Raw genomic sequence first — 22,185 nt, 5'->3', positions numbered from 1 at the left:
CAACCGCGGCCTCCCGTTAGGCTTCAAAATTGCTCCGTGGCCCGCCGATGTGCGCCGATATTAGCTTTTCCACCGCTGTGTAGGTAATGTGTTCTTTGGAAAGGAGCACCCGGCTCAATCTATCATCTTCTGGCAACACGATCCAGTCATCAAATATCTCCCGGTGTTCTCCCCTATTGTCAGGGTTATTAGACCGTCCGTGAAGTACATAGCGGGCTAAGAAGTGAGAGGGCAGAGACCACTTGTTTTGTCACAGCTTGATGCGGTTATGCTGTACTTCAGGGTGCTGTGTCTTGTACATACATAGTTGCACATACACAGTTTACTGTTGTGCAGGGTATCAGCCACAGTGGAAGTGAGGTTCCCCCCGCGAGGTTGCAATGCGTACGGCGTGTGACGCCGTGTCGAAATCCAGCTCAGGGGAAGATGAGACATTCCGTAAACGGTCTCCCTGTCATCAAACGTTCCTGTTGTTTTTTTGGAATCCTGTTTCACACAGATGTTGACCAAGAATTCCCAAGACCCCTCTCCACTCTCACCGAAAAAAAAAAATATCCCACCACGCCGGGTTCCTATCCGCTTCCCAACACTGATCCGAGACTCTTCCTGCCTCTGCAATCAGTACCACTGCCACTCCAAACAAGGCCAGCGGAGATTAAGATCTCTCCAACTTGCGTCTCCTACGCTGCTGTCACTGTTTACCCCCCCTCCATCTCTCAATTATGGGAAACGTTCAAACAAGCCACGCCAGGCCGAGCGTGGAAGTGACTGTATTGTTTGAGCGAATGATTGCGCCGGCCATCCGAGCATAAACAGGAGATTCACATCTGCACTGATGATAATGTAAACTCACCTACCTCTTAGCTTTGCCCTCACTCCTCTGCATCATCCCCCCAACACACACACACACACACACACACACACACACATACACACACACACACATACACACACACACACCAATATCTATCCATGGTTCCATCTTCCACAGACCTCTCCTCCATGTGTGTCGAGTCTGGGGTTAATTGGGTGTGTGTGTGTGTGTGTGTGTGTGTGTGGGGGGGGGGGGGGGGGGGTCCAAGTCAGCTCTCAGCCGAGAACACACTGCCCCCTGCAACTCCTACTCTCTCCTCAAGGCCCTCTATTTGCTCCGCTTTTGCTCAAGTTTATTTCAACTCCCTGACAAAACCTCTGAACTGTGTGCTTTCTTTCTGAGCTACTGTACATACACGATTAGCCGACTCCAGAGCGCACGCAGCTTTGTGGTGAGGGGAAGGCAAGAAAGATTAAGTGCCCATTCTGATGACGACTATAATGGCAGAAGTCACAGGAAACCCTTAACCACTCTTCCTCACATTAAACTATTAGCTCTATTAGCTTTTTGGAACGCTTCAGTTAGGGGTGGAGACGTGGAAGGAAAACAAGCCCTTTCTGTCTGTGTGTGTGTTTGTGTGTGTGTGTGTGTGTGTGTGTGTGTGTTTGTGTGTGTGTGTGTGTGTGTGTGTGTGTGTGTGTATGTGTATGCGTGTGTTTGTGTGTGTGTGTGTGTGTGTGTGTGTGTGTGCGTATGTGTGTGTATGTGTATGTGACTGTGCGTGTATGTGTGAGTCTGTGTGAGCATGTGTGTGTGTGTGTGTGTGAATGACTGTGTGAAGAGGGGGGTATCCTTAAAACAACAGCAGCAGCCGAAAGAGAAAGGAACTCACAGCAGCAGAGTAGCAGAGTCTCCTGTTCTCCAGAGGAATGCGTTGCAGTGGCATTTACATGTTAACTGTGATTTATGGAGGCAGGCTTCCCCCATTCTCCCTCTCTCTCTCTTCCCTCTCTCCCTCCCTCTATTTCTTTCCCTCTCCAGCTCCCAGTGCCAGTAATGCTGCCTTAAGCCCATGGAGACAGTGAGACAGTGAGCCTTTGGCCTTCCTCTTGCCCCCCTCTTCGCACCTGTTACGTCTCCGTTGAAGCCCTGAGTTACTGGGTACGGCGTTCCTCGACATGACCCTGCCCGGACTGGGCAGCAGCCGGGTGTGATGGTGTCAATCTGTTAATACGTCCGAGACAACCCTCACGGTCACTTGAAGCAACGCACACGGGGTTGTGATTTGATATAGTGATGGTGGCTGGACGGTGAGTGTGGACAGAAGGCTCTAATGCTTCAGAGTCTGCTGCAGAGCTTGGCATGGATTACGACCACTCAGATGGACTGTTTTATGGAGTAATATTTAAAAAAAACGGAACGGAGGTCCAGTCCAGTCGAGAAGGGAACTGGGCCACGGAGGGAGGGGGATTGCGTATCCCGATGTGCTTGGCAGGAGCTTTCCGGAATCCCCCGGCTAGGCCAAGCAACGGGGAAAAGGGAACGATTTTAATACACCTATTGAGAGACGAGTGTGCCAGTGTGAGTGTGAGTGTGTGTGTGTGTGTGTGTGTGTGTGTGTGTGTGTGTGTGTGTGTGTGTGTGTGTGTGTGTAAAAGAGAGAGAAATAGAGAGGGAGAAATGGAAGGCTAATGTTGAGCCTGTGTAGTGGAGAGGCCCTGTATTCTCTCATTCAGCCGTGATACAAGAGGGTCTATGGAGAGAGTGAGGGAGCGAGAGAGGGAGGGAGGAAGAGAGGGAGGGATGGAGGAGTGGCGAGAGCAAGGTTATTCAAGTTCTGCCAGGAAACAGCGTGTGTGTCTCAAGACCAGTAACTATTTCATGGAGACGGCACAAAAATAACATTTGTCTAAATAAAAAACACTGAGCCCCCTTTCTTTTTTCCCCAGCTTGCTCCCAATCTGGAGTGGAGGACAATGCAAACAGGCCCGCACACTCAATACACAGGTGCTTTCACTCATACACATGGATACACCACATTACCACAGACATACACACACACACACACATACACAGAGAGAGAGATACACACACACACACACACACACACACACACACACTCTGCAGACTGCTCAAATAAAAACAAATCCAATACAGTAGTGAATGACACACTAATCTGTGTTTATAGTATCAGATTAATACTCTCTAAATCTTATTTTTTTGAATTCACAAAAAACAAATCAGAAGCTGACAGAGGCTGATGAGATTTGCAGATCCCACACACTCATATTGAGGGATAAAGACGTGTAGGGTCGTGCTGTTTCCTCCCAGGACTGTTCCCATGAGCAGCCGATGGCTTGAGGGTGCGGTCTGGGCTCTAGCTGGTGTTAACATTCTGTTCTACACTGATTAGTCAGGAAGTGGGTTGAGGTGACAGCTTTTAGCCTGGAAGCACATTATCCAGATGGTATACGCATGTGTGAGTATGTGTATATGTGTGTACGTGTGTGTGTGTGCGTAAGTGTATATGCGTTTATATGTGTAAATGTGTGTGTACTTAACGTCATTCCAATTCAAACGCAACAAGAGCAACAAAGTAATTATTGCGGCCAAGTCGCAATGTGTGGCGGCGTTTTTGATGCTCTTGTTTTTCTTTCTTCAACCCCCACCCAACTCTCGTGTTTGTTGTGTGGATTCAAGCAGAGGGTGGCTAATACATATGGATGAGAATCCCGGGTGGCTCATCAGGGTAGGTTCTTGGGCATCATACCCCACCGCCCCCCCCATCCTCTACTTCACCCTTCACCCTCCACCCATCCCCACCTCAGACAAGCCCCCGACACACACCCTCTCGACCACCCCTCCATCAGGCCTCTCCAGCAGGCCTCCACCCCCCACCCCTTCCAGATCTAGGCTCATTCTCACCTACCCCAAACACGATCTAATTGGGGGCAATCATTCAGATAAAAAGCCTCCTGAAATCATAGCGTTGCACTGGCCACTCCAGGAGTCCTCTCTGGCACCAACAACCCCCATGCCCCCCCCCCCCCCCCCCCCCATACACTCCCACTGCTCTCTACATCTCTCCTCCAGCCCCCCCCACTCACCCGGCCCCCACTAAAATGCCATGTCGCCCTTTCACCGTATGCCCAGTGATTCCACTAGCTTGCTTTTATATGTGAGAGAAGTGGGGGAGAGAGAAAGAGACATGAAGGCAGAGGGGAGGGGGGTGGTGGTTGGAGAAGAAAGGTGTAGGTAGTGCCTCTCTCTCTCTTTCTCTGTGTGTGTGTGTGTGTGTGTGTGTGTGTGAGATGGGGGTGTAAGGTGGAGTGATTGCACAAGGGGAAGGACAACCTCACTGTTGACTGGTGCCATTGTCTCAGACCTTTGCAGCTCACCGCTTCTTCAGAACCACCATCACCTCCACCACATATTGGAAGAGTGAAAGCACAGTGATTTCTCAACTACATCCATTTCACTCCTCTCTTTCTCTCTCTCTGTCTCCCATTTCTCTTTCTCTTTCTCTGTCTCCCATCTCTCTCTCTCTCTCTCTCTCTCTCTCTCTCTCTCTCTCTCTCTCTATGGTTGGCTCCATGGCACGCCACCTGTTGTGCTCCCTCACAGACTGCGATGATGCCCCAGTAGCAGATTCGGACGTGCTGACGGCAGCATTTGGCCCTGTGGCCACGCTCTGTGCGTCTGTGTACGGACTACTACGTTGTCTATTTACACATGTGCCGTGACCATGGGGGGGTTGGGGGGGCGGCCAGCAGAGGGCTAGTCTCATGTTTGTCACGAGGGAGCAGAAAGAGGAAGAGTGAGAGGGAGTTGATTCAGGAGAGGGGGAAAAAATATTAAATATGCATAATGATTGCTGCCGCTCTTCAGCTGAAGAGGCCTAGTCACCTTCTCCATCGCTCTCTCTCTCTCTCTCTCCCTCTCTCTCTCTTTAACCCCCCCCCCCCCCCAACAGGCTGTGAGTGGGTAGGCCCCACTGGTGTCAGTGCTATCTGACGGGTGGGGTGACCCCCCCAACCAACCCCCCCCCCCCCCCCCCCCCGAGAGAGCCGCCTGCAGGAGGGGGGTGTGACGAGGGCAACAGGGTGGGGCAGGCTGTCGAGTGATCCAACCCCACTTAGCTCTCCTCTCCCGACCACCCCCACTCACCACTATCTACCCCCCCCCCCCCCCTCCTCCCTACAGCCAAGCTGTCCAAACCCTGCCAGCCTCCTCTCCATGTCGAAGTCTCTCAATGTCCCTCTCTACTGCTTTGAAAGCCCTTTCGCCATTTCTTAAAATAAAAATGGTAATGTGAGAACAAACCGACTTTTTGATAACCACTAATCTGTCATTTCCAATCCCTCATGCGATACATGGAAACAAAACGCATGCAAAATAATAAATATGTTCCCAGATGGATGCTTTCAAAACATGATTAATGGGTCAGCCAAGTAAGAAAATGTTGAGAGTACAAATGATCTCGGCATTATCACACCACTTTTCCATAGACACACAATACTGCATACATGGTGTGTGTGTGTGTGTGTGTGCGCGCGCACGCGCGAGCACCGGCTTCATGGTGTACGTGTGTTTGTGGTGTACTATCGAGCTTGTTGGAACAATCATCCCTCTCCTCTCCAGCATCAATTAAAAGCTGAGGCCCACTCAGCACTCAGCTCTCTCATGTAGGACACACACACATGCACACACACACACACACACACACACTCTGACAGACCCACTCACTGCAGCAGCCTTCACTCTCTCTCTCCCTCTCGTCTCATTTACCGTTGCACTATCTGTCCTTTCCTCTGCTCTGACGCCAAATCACAGTGAAAACATCATTGTGCGGTGGAGATAATAACAATGAAACGGCTGCAAATCAGCTCGATTGTTGGTGCTGGACCTGGTGGGGGGAGAGGCCTAATGTAATTGTTCAGGCCCTTGTCTCTGTTGATACAGCCTCTTCAGTGAGCATGTGATTTAGCTAAAAGCCATCCCCAGGCCAAGTAATTAGAGACGCCATTGGCCGAGTGGCATTAGCCGTGGTGACTGTCACCATCGCAACATCCAACACCCCCCCCCCCCCCTCCACACACCCCGCACACACACACCTCCCACCTTCCATCATACCTCTCTCTCCCCCCTCCCGCCCCACTAGCCCCCTGCGTGCTGCTGTTTTTATGCGCCACTCTGGATGTTATTCAAGCCATTAGCCAGGAACGTCGTGTCCCTCTGTGTGAAAACGATTATGTGAGTGTTCCTGTGTGAGCTCGCAAAAAAAAAGTGAGTCTGAGCTGCAGGTTTGCTGCTAGTGCATCCACCTCTGTGCATCCTCAATCTCTTTCTCTTCCCCCCACACCATATGCACTACCATGTGGGAGAAGTCGAGTGGCGTATGTGCTCGCGACCGGGCTGCCGCACTTGACTGGCTGAAGTAGCCTGTACATCTCCTCTCAAAGGGTTAACATCCTCCCAGGGTGGGGTCACTCCACCAATTAAACCAATCCAAGGGCTTGTCTCGAGCCCGAGAGGAAACAGACACCATTTCAACAGCCGCGCTCTTTGATTCACCGAGGAAGGCTCCCCTGACTGACATGATATATCTCACCGCACAATACAGCCTCCTGTAGTTTACATAGAATTGATTGCATACATTTACTGTTGCCACCCACTATTGTTTTTCTTATGAATTGTTATCAAATCAATAAAGTATCTACAGTATCTATCTAAATATTTATCTATCTACATTATACCTATCTATCTATCTATCTATCTATCTTTCTATCTATCTACAGTATCCATCTATCATGAAAGATGCAACGTGATAGAATGTGACAGATTCTAAAATTACTCTTAAAGGAAAAGAAAAACAATGCCGGTACAGTACCAGTGAAGTGAATAAGAAAAGATATACATCTCTGGTTCTCCTACAGAGAAATGGGTGAACAAAAACAATTCTAAAACGCTTGGTATTAGCCACACGTCAGAGATGAACTCTTCCAGTGAACTGAGAAAATAAACACAGTTGTTGAGGTGAGTCAGAGAGAAAAAAACAGCAACAGAGAAAGAAAAGGTTGTGTGCCCAAGGAGAGGTAGCATGATAAATATACAGGGAGCCCCTTCTCTCTCTCCCTCTCTCTCTCCATCCTTCCCTCTCTCCCTCCCTCCCTTTTTCTTTGCCCCCTACCCTCTCCCTCACATGCTCTCTTTATGGGTTACCCGACTCCCTGACAGTTTGTTTTAAATTTGACCATGCAGATGTTTCTCTGGGTGACTGACTTTTATAGTTTAGAAAAGATTATATCAGTTTTCCCGCAGATTGTGTTACTGTATTTAAAGAAAGGACAGACAGGAGAGATGGAGAGAGAGAGAGGGAGAGAGTCATGCAGTAAGAGACAGCAGTGCTGGTGGTGGTAGTGTGTGTGTGGGGTGTGTGTGTGTGTGTGTGTCTGTGTGTGTGTGCGTATGTGTGTGTGGAGGGGTGGGAGGTGTAGACAGGGGCAGAGGGAATTGGAGGGCCGACCGGTTGGAGGCAGAGTGCTGTAGGTCTTTAAATCCTGAGATCTCAGTGGCATAGCCTGAGCAAAGGAAAAGGAGGAGGAGGAGGAGGAGGAGGAGGAGGGGGAGGGCACAGCAGAGAGAAAGCAAAGACAGGGCAATGAAGAGGTGTGTGTGTGTCTGTGTGTGTGAGAGAGAGAGAGTGTGTGTGTATGTGTGAGAGTGTGTGTGTTTGGGGATGTGGGGTGCAGTACGCAAGCAGTGATGGGGGCTAAGTTCAGCGGAGCCGGGGTTCGGCTTATAACATTAGACACAGATTCTTTCTAATTTCGAAGGACAACATAAGCGTCAAATTTGAGGATATTAGTTTTTGATAGGCAGCTGGGGCAAAGCACACAAGAGAGAGACGGGTGGGAGAGAGGGGTTGGCGGCTGTGTGTGTGTGTGTGTGTGTGTGTGTGTGTGTGTGTGTGTGTGTGTGTTTGGGGGGTGCGGGTGAATGCAGTGAGACACACTGTTCCTATTACAGCTCTTAACTTCTTTCCAACCATGCCAGGGAATAACACCAAGCTCTCTCTCCTCTGGGTAGCTAGTCTCCGCACCTCTTGCTTCTCCTCTCCTCCCTGCCCACTATCACATCCTTCTTTCTCTCTCCCTCTTTCTCTCTGACACCCAGCTCATTTACTTAAGATCGTCAGATAGAAATGCAAGAAGGTTGCCTGGATGAGTAAAAAAAAAAAAAATGAAAAAAAGAGAGATCCATTTCGGATGATGTCTAAGCTGGAGGAGACTGTAAATACGCGGTGAGGCTAACTTTGGCTACACACTCTGGAATAGCAGCACTCGCTCTCGTTCTCTCCTTTTTCCCTCGGTTCCTGTGCTTCTCTGTGGAACTTGGCAGAGCCGAGGAGACTAATAAAGGACAGGAGGGAGAGCGAAGCGAGCCGGGGATGGAGGGAGGGTGAGCGATATTGTAGAAAGCGCGTTTAAAAAATGAAGGATGAAAGCGAGTGGAGAGAGAGAGCCAAGTGTCTGTGAAAAAGGGAAACAAAGAGAGGGAATGAAGGAAGGAGGGGAAAAAAGGAGAGAAGGAAAATTAAGAGAGATGAAAGCAAATCACAGGTAAAGAGAAAACAACTCCCTTCTCACCAAAAAAAAAAAAACTCTCTAAAATGAAACATGTATCTTTTAACTTGAGTCACTGTGTCAGAAAGCGTTCCTCCCATATCACTGTCACTGTGAATCAATTAGGTCATTCATCCTCTCGCTTACACAAAGAAAAAAAAAGCCCAAAACCATCCACGAATGAAGAAAAAGCTCCATCAGAGGCACTTCTAACATTTCCTTATGAAAACACATGCAATAACAACAGTAACAACTAGTGAAAGATTAAAAAGGGGTGAGTGCGGCCAACGGCCAGCCGATAGGGGCCGGGCCTCGGCCCTGTCAGGCAAAGTGTGGACCTGGAACCCAGGGCAGCAGAGAAAGGCGGAAAGATCTCTCACTTTCTGTTTTTCTCTTGTGCTCTCCCTTTCTTTTGCTCCCTCTTTCTCTGGCTTTCTCTCTCACTATCTCCTTTTTTCTCTCGCTCTCTCTCTTTCTCTCTTGTGCTGTCCTTTTTTTTCTTGCTCTCTCTCTTTAGCTCTCTTGCTCTCTCTTTCTCTGTCTCATTCTCTTACTGTTGCACCAGGGCATGGAGTTTAGTTCATTTGTTTAGAGAGCAGCTCAGGTTGCGGTCACTAAGCTCTGTACGTGTATCACCTAAGTTATCGGACGGGCGGCTTGGCTTGGACTGTCTGGCCTGCCCCTTACAGCATGGCTTGGACAAAGCTCTAGCCTGGGCCAGAAAGTGATCCTGTGACCAAAGGTGTCACTCATAGCCAGCAAGGCCTGAGCTGCAGACAGGGAGCTGGTCTTTAAAACAACGAGTCCAAATGACCATCAGCTCCAACTGTGACTTACCCTTCTTAACCCGCCATCTTAAAAACAATAAACATTTTCTTAAATTATTATTACAGACTCAACTGTTCACTTCTGCTTTTCTGGAACTATTCTCAAATTTATAAACTACACTCTCTTCCCTCTATAAACGGCAATGGTATTTGGGAGTTAAGTCGCAGCATGACTTTTCCGTCAAATAATGTTTTTGATCGCTCAGAGGTTGGAATGGTTCAGCGGAGCTGGACAGTTTTCAGGTGACCCTTAATCCGAGAAACTTGCACAAAAAAAGAAAAATGAAGGATGCAATGGAATCGCAGTGGTGTGAAATTTACCATATGTGTGTGTCCACACCAAATGTTCTCTAGATAAATAGACATGTATTAAAATACACATCAACTAAAAAGGGGGAAACAAATCCATAGGCCATTGGACCACCCACCACCACGCTCAAAAGACAAGGCTAGTTGTTTTTGTGAAGCTTTTAGCCACACTTCAGCACGTCTTGGTAAACATTATTTCAAGTTATCTCTCCCACCAAATGTTCCATACAAATTGAGTTTTGCAGTGTCACAGATTTGAACTTGATATTTTAAATTGAGTTATGTTAAATTCAATTACTCTAAGTTACATCATTTCTGTGGTTCACATTTAAGGGCCTGCCCGCAGAATGTTTCTTTACTTGGTCCACTTTCAGTGACTACAGAAAACGCATAGGTACAAAAAAGTGCCTAGACAAATATACATTTATGCAGCCCTTAGTACTATACTGCTATATTAGATTCTATTCAGTGACAGTTTAAAGTGGTTTTAAGAGCTAGCACATACAAGAAACCGACACAATTCTTAGAAGGTTTTCAGAGGAATTTCACTGAATCAGGGGACATTTTACCATTGAGCACATTCTTCAAGCAATACAATCCCTACAATTATAGCATTCTGCTATTGTCTTACAGCTAATGGCATCATAAAACTATTACTATTTCTATTGTGGATTAAATTAAATGTGTATTATAGACTATGATATTAATTCTATCATATTTTTGTTTTAAAATGGCCTTGCGCAGTATTTTTTTGTGCTGCATCCACACAAATCCCCTGAAAAACAAAAAAACAAATCCGAATTGCTAGAACAATCGTCCATCTCTGATAGTCCTACCTTCAGCTCTTCTCCTACAGGAGGTGGCTCTCCTCAGTGTCACTTTGGGGAGAAATACGCAGTGTAGTCTTTGTGTTGGACCAGATGAAAGGGCTGACTTGTGGGACTGACTTTCATTTCTTTTTCCACGGTGTGTATGCTGGTCGCTCTCTGGTGTACTCTAAGTCTTAGAAGATGGCAGGAGAAATAAACAAAAGCAAAAAAAGGAAAATAAAAAAAGGCAAGAAAAGCTCTATGCCTTTGGTGTTCCTTCACTGCCTCCAGGTCTGATGCGTTCAGTATGATTACGCCTTTTCTGACAGAGTGAAAGTGCTGCCATTTTCGGGTAATAGCATGAAAATCAGTCCCCTAACACTCACAGGCTCTATTGCTTTTGCTGGATCAAGATATTTTCCTTGGCAACAAGCCTGTGTGAGTCAGATTTACATACATTACTGTTTGCATCTGATGAGCCTTGTATGTATTTTCATATCACCTCTGTGGATACCCCTGTGATTTGGCTTGTGTTGTGTTGATGGCCATTTCGTGCCAAGTGGTATCGCATACATTTTGTGTTTGTCGTCTCTTTTAACGGTGGCATTTCTCTTTAAAAAGTTGTGTCCTTGTTTTGTAGTGTATTCCACCAATGTGCAACCTATTAAGGAAATGAGAGGCAGAGAGAAGGGTGGGGGGGGAGAGGACTGAGAGAAATAGAGGGAGGAGGAAGAAGAGACAGGAAGAAAGTGTGAGCCTGTGTATCTGTGTGTGTGTGTGTGTGTGTGTGAGAGAGAGAGTGTGTGTGTGTGTGTGTTTGTAAGAGAGAGAGAGAGAAAGAGAGGGCGAGCAAGCAATCTAGAGAAGCTGCTACCCATCTGCCTCAAGTGTTGCAGCTTCACCTTTAATCTATGAAAATGCACGAATCCGATGAGACATAATTGTAAAGTGGAGTTTGACCATTTAAAATGTCTCGAGAGCTTGTTTTATCTGGGGCCAAAGATAGATCAGCAGTAATCACTATCCGCTCCGACACTGATGATGGGGAGGGAATTAATTTGCCAGGGAGGAAAACAAATTAAGGCGCTTCTCCAGCGGCGCTCCATTAGACAATGGCATATATAAATATTTTATCTTGGGCGATACAGGTTAGCAAAGGTTTAGTACATCCCCATTTACACAAGGACCCGCACTTCAGCAAGCAGCCTTCGTCCTTTATGAGTGTATGCCCATTCTCTTTTTCACCCTCTCCTTTCCTCCAACTCTCTCTCTCCTCTCTCTCCTTCCATCTTGACCCTCTCTCCCTCGTTCTCCTCCAGATGCCCAACCCCACAGTCTGATTTTTCACACTGAAAATGCAAGTCTACCTCTAAACGCAAATGGAAGGGGGTAAAAACATATTATCCACTCACAAAGAGTATAGAATATACCATGCAAAATGGGATTCAGCTGTCACCATTCAAAATGTCACTACAATTTATGTACATATCTATAAATCATGAAGGAGAATGTAATGGTCTGAAATAAAAAGCCTAATTTCCACAATCACTGGATTACTTAGTGTACTGCAACCAGTTCTTCCTGTAACAAAATACGGTAATAGATATGTCTCTATTATTCTGTTGCATATTGTTTCTGACTTCTTTGTGGTCAAACAATATAATACTGACTCAGAGATAGTATTATTTTAAGCTGGAAAATAACTCCTACATATGACCATGACAACTAATGTTGACAGTTAAATTTCAGGCATTCTTCCACTACTGTGTAAGCCTACCTCTCTTGAAGTGGTTCACTAAGAGTTCAGCCACATATTTTACCCCATGAACAAACCATGGCTACACATTTTTTTCAGAGGTACAACATAAACGTCAATGAAATGATTGCAGTGTATACAAAGCCAATGGTCGTATCCTGAGCCGTAATGAACTCCATTGTTAATGGTTATGGTTTGATTAGCTGACAACAGGCGGGCGCAATTATCACAGTATGCGTTAATGGCTAAGTGTGTGCAGTGGAGGGTCCGTGGTGAGAACCCACACGCTGCTCCGCCCTCTCCTGCCCGTGCTAAATAAGGCCCGTGCGGTCTAATGAGGGGATTTAATGAAATTCTTGCATTCTTCAGTAGGCCTACTCTGACGTTTCTTCGGAGATCCCCCTCGTAGTCAAACACACAACTGGCGTAGAGTAGCCTATTAACCTCAAAACCTCCTCGTCTCCTAATACATTCCTCATCACACCACACACATTTCACCCAGCGTGGATCGATTCCGACCTTAAAAAGGCAAAACCGCCTCCCCAAGGCCACCTTAATCCATTCTGTGATGGCACGTTGAGCGGCTAATAACGCCTATGCTGAAGGAATTTTGAAGACAAAATAGTGAGCTAGCAATAGAACTCCCTGTCGCATTTATGAGAGGGTTGCTTATCTAACATTATCTCACTTAAATAGCTAGTTAAAGAGCCGAATGTTTAGACATTTTTTAGGCCTATGTGAGTTACATTTTCACACTTAATGGTAAAGATGTTACGCGTGCACCACACAGTGACAGATGTGCGTGCTAACCTTTTCAATTTTTAGGTGAGTGGGACATTTTCCTTCGAGTTTTAGTGAGAAGTCCTTCAGTTCCAGAATGTTTAAGCTCCCCGTCTGTCGGAGTCACGGTGTCCTCTTGCTCATTGATCAATTCTAATTTAGTGTTAATATATGTCCATCGATCAGCTGTCTCCCGAGCCAGGCACGGGTCACAAACAGCATTTGACATACATCCCTACGTCAAAGAGGTGCTAATCCCGGGAATTGGGACTTGCCCTCAGTGTGATGTAGCGCGCTTTAACAAAATCGCAATGTCTCATCAAGCTAAAAACAGCCACTTAAATAATTAAAGTCGTGATTTTATAGACGCACCAGTTGAATAAACTTTACTGAAAGCCAAATAGTAGTGGTGATGAAGATGCATGCCCTGCTCAGATAATAATGATAAATGCAAGGCAGAGGGCAAACGGGGTCAGGAATCTGTCTGGAATTGTGTCCAAACCATGGCAGCGATTTATTTGTGGGATTTTAATGACACTTCTTTTGAGCAAAGTGCGAAGTTTTCTTTTCCTTTGCTTTTTAGATCCCTATCAAACTGGGAGAAGTGTCGGGTCTCATTTCAACCTGCCTCAGAAATCATTTGTTTTGGCCGAACTTACTTTTTCAGCTGAATTCCTGTGATCAAGGAATGTGTGACCTTATGGGACAATTTATCAAACGAAAAATAACCTCCAAAAATGATTCAACCCAGAAATAAGAAAAGACCAGAGGCAAAAGAACGGGAGTGTTATGTCTTAAAAATAGTGTTTTGTTTTTTAAACATGACTTTTTAAAAAGCTAAATAAAAACATTTAGTTAACTTCTCTTTGTTACAGCCTGGTGAGATTTCTGCACAATTCTCCCTCAACTAAACAACCCGGGATGTGGCAGATGGAAAAGGACACTTTTAACATCTACTTGTTTATTCCTCTGCTCTCCCCATATTTACTTCTCCACTGTCAGTCATGTTTTTTTTTCTCATCGCCGTCTTCTTTCTCCCCTGCGGTCTTTTCTCTCTCACACAGGCTGTGTGACGGCGCTGTTGCTGGGAGGGAGATCTGGGGGACCATCTGAAACCAATTAGGGTGGTGCTGCAGCCACCCAGAAACTCGGTGACGGATGGGATTCTTGTATTTATAGCCGAGGTAATTGGCAACACACACACACACACACACACACACACACACACACACACACACACACACACAGAGAGAGAGAGAGAGAGAGAGAGAGAGATAGTCATAAACACTTAGAAATACACACACACACACACACACGCACACACACGCACGCACAAATACAAACACAAACACAAACACAGTAAGGCTTAAGCCTGTGGTGCCTGTCCTGAACTTCTTTAAAAACAGAGTGAAAGTGAGATCGAGTGGGAGCTTCAGAGTGAGGCTTTTCCAGGAGGTGATTCATCTCGCTAGCATGTTACATCACATTTCACTTCCAACACCACCGACTGCAGGATAACAGTCTATCCTCCCTTTCATTGCTGCCATACCTCGGGCTTGTGTGATCATAACTTTGTCAAAGAAACACATCCCCATGACCCCCTTCCTAAGGGATACGTGATAATGGCCCAGAATTGAAAGTGCCTGATGCCATTAATTTTGTCAGAGGGTCGTTGTCTGTCTCTGTGTGTGTGTGTGTGTGTGTGTGTGTGTGTGTGTTTAGGGGTAGGTTGGGGTGGGGGGGGGGGCAGATGGGGTGAGTGGCCCCAGTTCTGCTGCTGTCGTCTAATCACAATAGCTGTTTGCAGCTGATACGGAAGTCAGGGCCTGATGGTAGTAGTACATCTCGGCTATCTGTCCAGGTCTGTCAGTGCGTCAAACCTGCATGTGAAAATATACACAAAGCACATCTGACTCTCATTAGACCTCATAAATGGCTGCCATGTGGTCGACTGATAAATAGGGCAGTCTATTTATTGGAGCACAACAAATTGGCTACAAACACCGACATGGAATCGAAGAACCATAAATACTGGACGCGATGAAAGTTTTAAAATGTGCTGCAGGTATTTTATGAGAGTTCTCGTTTTTTTTCCTTCCCCCCTGTCTTCCTCTTTTCATGTCGTTTTTAAGCTTTCTTCCTCCACCAATGGTTCTGTAAAGGCTGGTCTGTGCTTCTCTCTCTCTCTCTCTCTCTTTCTGTGCTGATGGTCCAGGCTGTGGATATGGACACTGCATAATGAAACTGTAATTCCATCACTAAAGAATCTTTTCAAGTGCTGCGCACCAAAACTCTCAAAGACATGACCAGAAATTCCTGAATGAATCGGCAACAGACAAGCCCTAAACCCCCGTGTAATTACATATTTGGAGTTTATCTGGGTTTATGCGAAAATGCACAAGTTTCCCTTCCCTGGTGGTCTTTAAACACATCCATATGTCTCCAGTGTTTCTATTCGCACTCCTCCCTCTCTGTTCTCTCTCTCTCTCTCTCTCTCTCTCTCTCTCGATCCCAATGTTTTTCTTTTTTTCCCACCATGCCTTCAGAGACATTACCCTCGGCATGAATGGATTAGGTGACTGGAGGGTTTTTTGTTTTTTTCATTGTTAAGTAGTTGTATTGTCAGACGTACACACACATGATTCTGGTGCGTTTGAGGTTTTGAAGCGCAGAAGACGTGGTAGAGTGTGTGGTGGTGGCGAGTCCCAAGTGCTGGGCGGAACAGTTTGCAAACAGAGTAGCCCACAGCACGTCCACATGCTCCGAAGAGGAACACACACTGAAATCTGGGGCGGCCCTTTCTCGTGTGTGGCCCTGTTTTTCCTTTTTTTCTCTTTCTCTCTCTCTCTCTCTCTCTCTCACTCTCTCTCTTTCTCTTTCTTTCTCTCCCCCTCTCGCTTGAGAAAACTGATCTGTTTTAAAACACGTGCTAAATATTACCATATTTACATTTTCCTGTTTCAAAAAGACAGAGAAGGGGGAGTGTGGTCTCTCTCTCTCTCTCTCTTTCTCTCTCACTCTCTCACTTATTCTCCCTTTTTTTCTACTGTGGAAAGGTCTTGAGCCGGGGTTAGGCTTTGTTTGAAACTCTAAACCCCTTTCATGCTTATTTATTTTATGATTCTGAAGGGCACTGTGTTTACACTCAAAGTGCAACATCTGGATTAGATAATTTGTTGGGAATTAACCGGGGCTGGATGCTTATCGACCTCGTCTGATTAAATCTGTTTGATGTTTTCGCTTTTCATTTCACAATGATTTTTTGGTCAGCGTGTCACTCATGAGTCCGCATGATATGTTTACGTTATCCATCTTTGTTGAAAACCAGGTGAGCACAGTGATTAGGTTTTACACCCTTCAATTACACCTTCACCAATGCACTTACAGATACCACACACACACACTCACATGTACACATGCACACTCACACAAACATGCATGCACGCATATTTCACACACACACACACACACACACACACACACACACACACACACACACACACACAGACACACACACACACACACACACACACACACACACACATACATGCACGCACGCATGCACACACACACGCACACACTTATACACACATACACACCCATGCTCACACACACACAACTGAACACACACAAAATGGTCCCCCTTTCTTGCCTGTGGCCTTTGATCTTTAATGAGTTATTTGTAATTAAAGCCGGGACAGACTGTTTTGCTCTCCAGCTGTTTCACAGGCTACTGAGGCAGGCAGCATGGAAGACAAGGGGAAAGAGAAGTCGTCCCCTGATTTAAATACCCCTTCTCTTAATTCATGATTTCATGACTCTAATTAAGCTAAATAAACTTCCACAAACAAAAACAAATCAAAGAACTAAGTACTATCTCCAGATAATTAAAGAGTGCATTGAGCAGTAAGACATTCTACTTAGCTTTTTACAAATAACTCTCTCATAATTACTGTATTTGGATACAGTATGAGAGACATATATATTATAAGTCAGATTACAGGATGTTTTTGTATTCATATAAATGACAAGGAGAATAAAAAACATTCCTACTACTAAGACAAATACCAAAAAAAGAATTCATTTCTTTAATGTTTGTGTTATTTAGCTCATTGTCAAAATGTCAAATTGTCAAAATGTTAGCATTTGCAATGTTAGCATTTTCCTTTACTAATGTCAGTTTTTCATTTCAGTCATGACCGCATTTAGCTGTTATGTAAATTGTGTTGACTGTTGTTTACACCGACACTGTTGACATGACTGTTTGTAGATGACACATCAGGCACACTAGTATTTCTCTCACGCTCGAGTTGAAAATTACAAATCGAGAATCCTGCTGATTTCATCATAAATTCACCCTGAAGACATTATCATTGCAAGTACACTATAACAAAAAAAATACATTATTCACAGTGACATTCCAGGATTATTGTCTCTACTGAAATGGTTAGATTTCTGTCCTCAAATGCAACAATTGGTATTCTTTGTATACCTGCCCTACAAAATATGTAATATTATAGTTTGAGTCTCAGAATTGGGCAAACATTGTTAAGAGAGCAATTTTATGGTTTAAGTTTATCAAGGAAGGAAAAAGTAAGAAAGCTGTCAGTTTTTTTACAGATGTTTTGTGACATCAAAGATGAAATGGCTCATAAAGTATTGTCTATTTACAATTTTCCCCTAAAGGTGGGAAAACTTACATTAAAAACTGATAATGTTTAAATGAAATATCAAACTTCATCAAAGGTTAAATGGAATCCAAACACGATCATGTTTAATGAAAATGAAATTGTGTTGTCAACTTGTCAGGTATAAGATTACTAAAAATTACTTTGATTTACATTATGGAGAAATTAATATGAGTCAGAGCAGAGTGATGATTGTTTGGACCCATTAAGGGGAAGTTCATTTGATTAGCTTCTAATGAAGAATGTGTAACAAAGGCCAAGATTCTTGAAGTGACTAAATAATGGAGAGAGAGAGAGAGAGAGTGAGTCTGTGACCATGTGAATCCTCTTCATTCATCCTGCCTGTCCAGAGGGGATTAGACGTGTTCCTCGCTCTCCTTGAAAGATGAGTGTGTCCCAGTGCGATCCTTCGCTTGCGCTGCTCCCTAGGGGGACCTCCTGTTCCCCACCAAACTCACCCCCCCACCCCCAAACACCCCACCCCACCCTGACTCTAGCACAGTGCCCAGCAGTATCAGTAAGCCTGAGTGAAAGATTATTCTAATGCTGCGGAACAGATGTGCTCCACACCAGATTTGTGTGTGTTTTATTGACTCTAGCCATCTGTTAATACAGTTGCTTGTTCCCCGACTCGTGTTTGTTGATGCAGAGATAGGGGGAAAGTGAAGGCCAGTAGAAACATGCAGGGGGTGAGGAGAGAGACCAAGAGGGGGGGGGTGGTCGAAGGGAGGAGTATGCATGCATGTGTGTGTGTGTGTGTGTGTGTGTGTGTGTGTGTGTGCCTGTTGGTGGGGGGGATTAAGGAGAAGAGGAATGGCGATTCCTCCCTGTATGTCATCCAAGGTTTGTTGCTTACTGTCACTCCTGGAGATGTCCAGATAATGGAAACACTGTGTTGACTGTAGCTATCCTTTGGCGCCATGCTAACGGATTCTCCTGGGTCCGTTTTACCACAGTTTTCCCTGCTATGTCATTGGCTGTAAAATGGACGGTTAATTTGAGCATGACATGGCAGTGATGATTTCACACAAATGACATATCTGCACAAAGGGAACATTTGCTGCATACCAAGATGCTCACTCTCCCTGCATTCCAGGAATTCCGTCATAGACACTGGGATGGTAGCATTACACGCAGTTGCCTTGTTCATGCTGGTGTGTGTGTGTGTGTGTGTGTGTGTGTGTGTGTGTGTGTGTGTGTGTGTATGTGTGTGCATGTGTCTTGTGTGGTTATGTGGTATGTGATATGTGTGTTCATGTGTACCTTTCAGCTGTGTGCTGTGTTATTGTATGTGTGTGTGTGTGTGTGTGTATGTGTATGTGTATGTCTGTGTGTCTGTGCATGTGTGTGTGTGTGTTTGCGTTTGTATGTGAGTGTGTGTGTGTGTGTGTGTGTGTGTGTGTGTGTGTGTGTGTGTGTGTGTGTGTGTGTGTGTGTGTGTGTATGTGTGTGTCTCTTTCTCTGTGTGTATGTGTGTGTGTGTGTGTGTGTGTGTGTGTGTGTATGCGCGTCTGTGTGTCTGTGTGTCTATGTGTAAATGGATATCTCTGACTCTGACCATGTGAAAAGATGATGATTTATTGTAGTTGCAGCCATTCCATGCAACTGGTGGTGTATGAGATGCCTGAGAGCGTTAGTGCCCCCCCCCCCCCCCCCCCGCTCTTTATCTGGACTTCTATTTGCCCATCAGTAATAGTCTGCACAGCCAACCCAAAGTATTATCATGACTCTCAGAACACATATATAAGTGCTATCTGACATTTCAACTTGAAATATATTTTTTCTTGCAATTTTTCTTCTCTCGCTCTGTCAGTGAGAATGTTTATGGGCAGTAGAGAATATCTGTGCACGTGTAACTCACCGTTACTGAGAAAGCTAAAATCTATCGTTGTGTGAACAGGCAAATCTGAGAAACGTACCTTTTAACCTCTGAGGCGCCAGACACCTGATATGAAACCATATGTTGATATTCTCTTTTGTGTGCTTGACTCCATGGGCACAGCATTTAAAGGAGGGGGTCAAGCTCTCATGCAGACATTAGAGAAGTGAAGAGGTGAGAGATGCTTATGTCGATTTCATTGCAGCAATGTTAAAGGGACTATTTGCTCAATTTGTTTATTTCTTCACATTCTGTTGCAATTTTTTGGGGTATTTTTGAATGTTTTAAACTAAAAATCCCTTTAAATCTTGAAATCCACATTTGGATGGGAGGGAGGTCTGGTTAGGGGTACAAAATGAGGAGCAGAAGGTTGAGATTAAGAAGGACCCAGAAGAGGGGGAGTAGAGGAGAGATGAGGAGATCTCGTGTCATGGTCCAGGCAGTGAGCGGGTGGCCATTCCATGAAGTGATGTGTCTTGGCAGGCACAGGTGATCTATGTAACCTCCCCACACCCCATCATCCACACACACACATACGTGCACACTCACACAAACTCACACACACACACACGCACACACACACATTGTATGAATCTGCCGAAGGTGAGGTGGAAGGTTGCCCAGGCAAACAGTGTGTGTGTGTGTGTGTGTGTGTGTGTGTGTGTGTGTGTGTGTGAGAGAGAGAGAGAGAGAGAGAGAGTTTGTGTGAGGCAGTGAGGTGGGTTGTTTTCATAAAGCTGTATAAACTTTTATGAACTGCAAACCGGACCAGCCTCGCTCACACTGGTGACGCCTGCCGCACCTCTTTCTCCCCTCCCTCCCTCCATCCCTCCCTCTATCCCTCTCTCCGTCTCTCTCCCCTCTTCCAGGATCCTGCGCGGCTTTGGCTGCACCTCGCCCTCTCAAGTTGGGCTGGACAGAGAATAGAAGAGAGGAGGAAAGCTCAGGAAAAGAAAGAGTGGAAGAGAGGGAGAGAGGGAGAGGGGGGGAAAAAACAGGGTCCGGACTGTTTGATTGTGCGGGCAGCAGGCTGCGCAAACAGGCCGGGGGATTAAAGTTTCATGAGAGCGGCGGTTTGGGTCGGCCTGGTTGATATCACAGCTGAGGGGGGAGCGCTGGCCCGTGTCTAGGAGGAGGGCCCGAGAGAGAGAGAGAGAGAGAGAGAGAGAGAGAGAGAGAGAGAAAGATGGGAAACACTCCGTTGAAGCACACAGGAAAGAACGCGCCACTCTTTTACATCACTCGCTGAATAAGGGATGAAGTCGCTATTGATCTCGCGCCCCTAATCAATCAGCGGTGGTCATTTTACGTGTCAGGCAATCGCCTGGACGCCGATGCCGCCACCCCCCGTGCCAATGCACGTGTGTCGATGCCATCATGGCTGCAATGCTTCAGCAAAGCTTTGGTGTTGATGTGGTCGGGACATAAATAGCTGCCGTTGCGTTGTCAGCGGCCGGTGCTCTGGTGGTGATTATGCCCTGGCATTGGCACCGGGAATGGGGGGGGGGGGGGGGGGTTGCCTGGTAAGGCTCAGCTATGTGGAGCTTGCGTGGGCACGTGGCATAGACATGCCCCATCAGTGCCATGCTGTCCTCTGATGCGCTCCCAACACATGCTGTGTATGTGTGTGTGTGTGTGTGTGTGTGTGTTGGTCCCTGCAGTTTACCAGATCATATCTTTGTACGTAAATTGAAATGAAATGTGTCTGTGGCTAAACTCCCTTTTATTAGTCATGATGACTTCATTCATGGGGATATATACGATTAGCATTCAAACACAAATGCTCACAAGGAAACGAGTGCCAACAATAATAAATATTAAGCGTTTGCTTTCCATTCACCAGTCTCTGAATCACTGGCCTTGTTTCACAGTAAAGGACTCATCTCACTCTATGGCACTGACTGTGCATTCACAGTGATTGAAAGCATTGGAAATGATGGCTTGTATTACTTTGAGAATCTACAGCAACTGTGGCTGCGTCTGCCTTCACATACTGATGAAGTGTTTGTTGTTTATGCTTCATATTTATATGACTGACATATATCATCCTCGCCACACACATATACAAAGAGAGAGAGAGAGAGAGAGAGTTCTGACACAGACATTCTCTCCACAGATTTTATTGCAGTGAGTGTTTGTGATTTCACTGTGTGAGATCATTGTTTCTATTAATTAGGAGGATATGTTTGTGTAGTTGTTGTTTTGCATATTCTTCTGTGCAGCACAACTTTACAATGAAAGCTTACATTATGAACTCCCTACAAATGCAAACCATACCACAATGTTGGTGGAGCCAAGACTGTATGTGTAACGTTACATCTTATCATGTGATATACTGCAGTAATGCAATAAGATATGATATATAGTGTATATGGCATATGTGGATGAAACATATAGCTATGAAGCCTGTGTGCCATGTGTGGGTCTGTCCCGGTGTTGCGTTGTCTCGCCCCCTGCACTCCTCTTATCTCTCTCTCTCTCTCTCTCTCTCTCTCTCTCTCTCTCTCTGTTTGTCCTCGTGGGTGGGAACAGAGGGAGTACAGAGGGAGTCTGGGCCACTGAGCCCTGGCCACTTGCACCGTGTCCCTCCTGGGTGCCGTGGCAGGACCCCTGGGAAGCCCCTTTAATGGCCTAATTGGCACTTAATTACCTAACAGACCCCCCTTCTGGCTGTGGGGCAGATGACACATGCAGGGGG

General features: G+C 45.8%; 1 protein-coding gene across 5 annotated transcripts in view; it reads left to right on the top strand.

The window, feature by feature from the left end:
* Positions 1 to 22,185, top strand: part of foxd2 (forkhead box D2) — a 79,016-nt gene that overhangs the window by 41,963 nt on the left and 14,868 nt on the right. Inside the window, exons 3-4 of one of the 5 annotated variants that reach the window (XM_042057573.1) lie at positions 2,764 to 2,821; positions 13,985 to 14,104. The exons of 1 other annotated variant lie outside the window; for it this stretch is intronic. In XM_042057573.1, the coding sequence (XP_041913507.1) occupies positions 2,764 to 2,821; positions 13,985 to 14,043 (117 nt within the window). In that variant the 3' untranslated portion in view covers positions 14,044 to 14,104. Of the gene's footprint in view, positions 1 to 2,763; positions 2,822 to 13,795; positions 14,105 to 22,185 lie in introns of those variants that run through there. 3 more of the 5 variants (XM_042057574.1, XM_042057575.1, XM_042057577.1) reach the window with 3 other exon arrangements.

This window comes from Alosa sapidissima, chromosome 12, assembly GCF_018492685.1.
Source record: "Alosa sapidissima isolate fAloSap1 chromosome 12, fAloSap1.pri, whole genome shotgun sequence".
Taxonomy (NCBI): Eukaryota; Metazoa; Chordata; class Actinopteri; order Clupeiformes; family Clupeidae; genus Alosa; species Alosa sapidissima.
The sequence above is the reverse complement of the archived record's forward strand: the minus strand, read 5'-3'. Positions and strand labels throughout refer to the sequence as shown.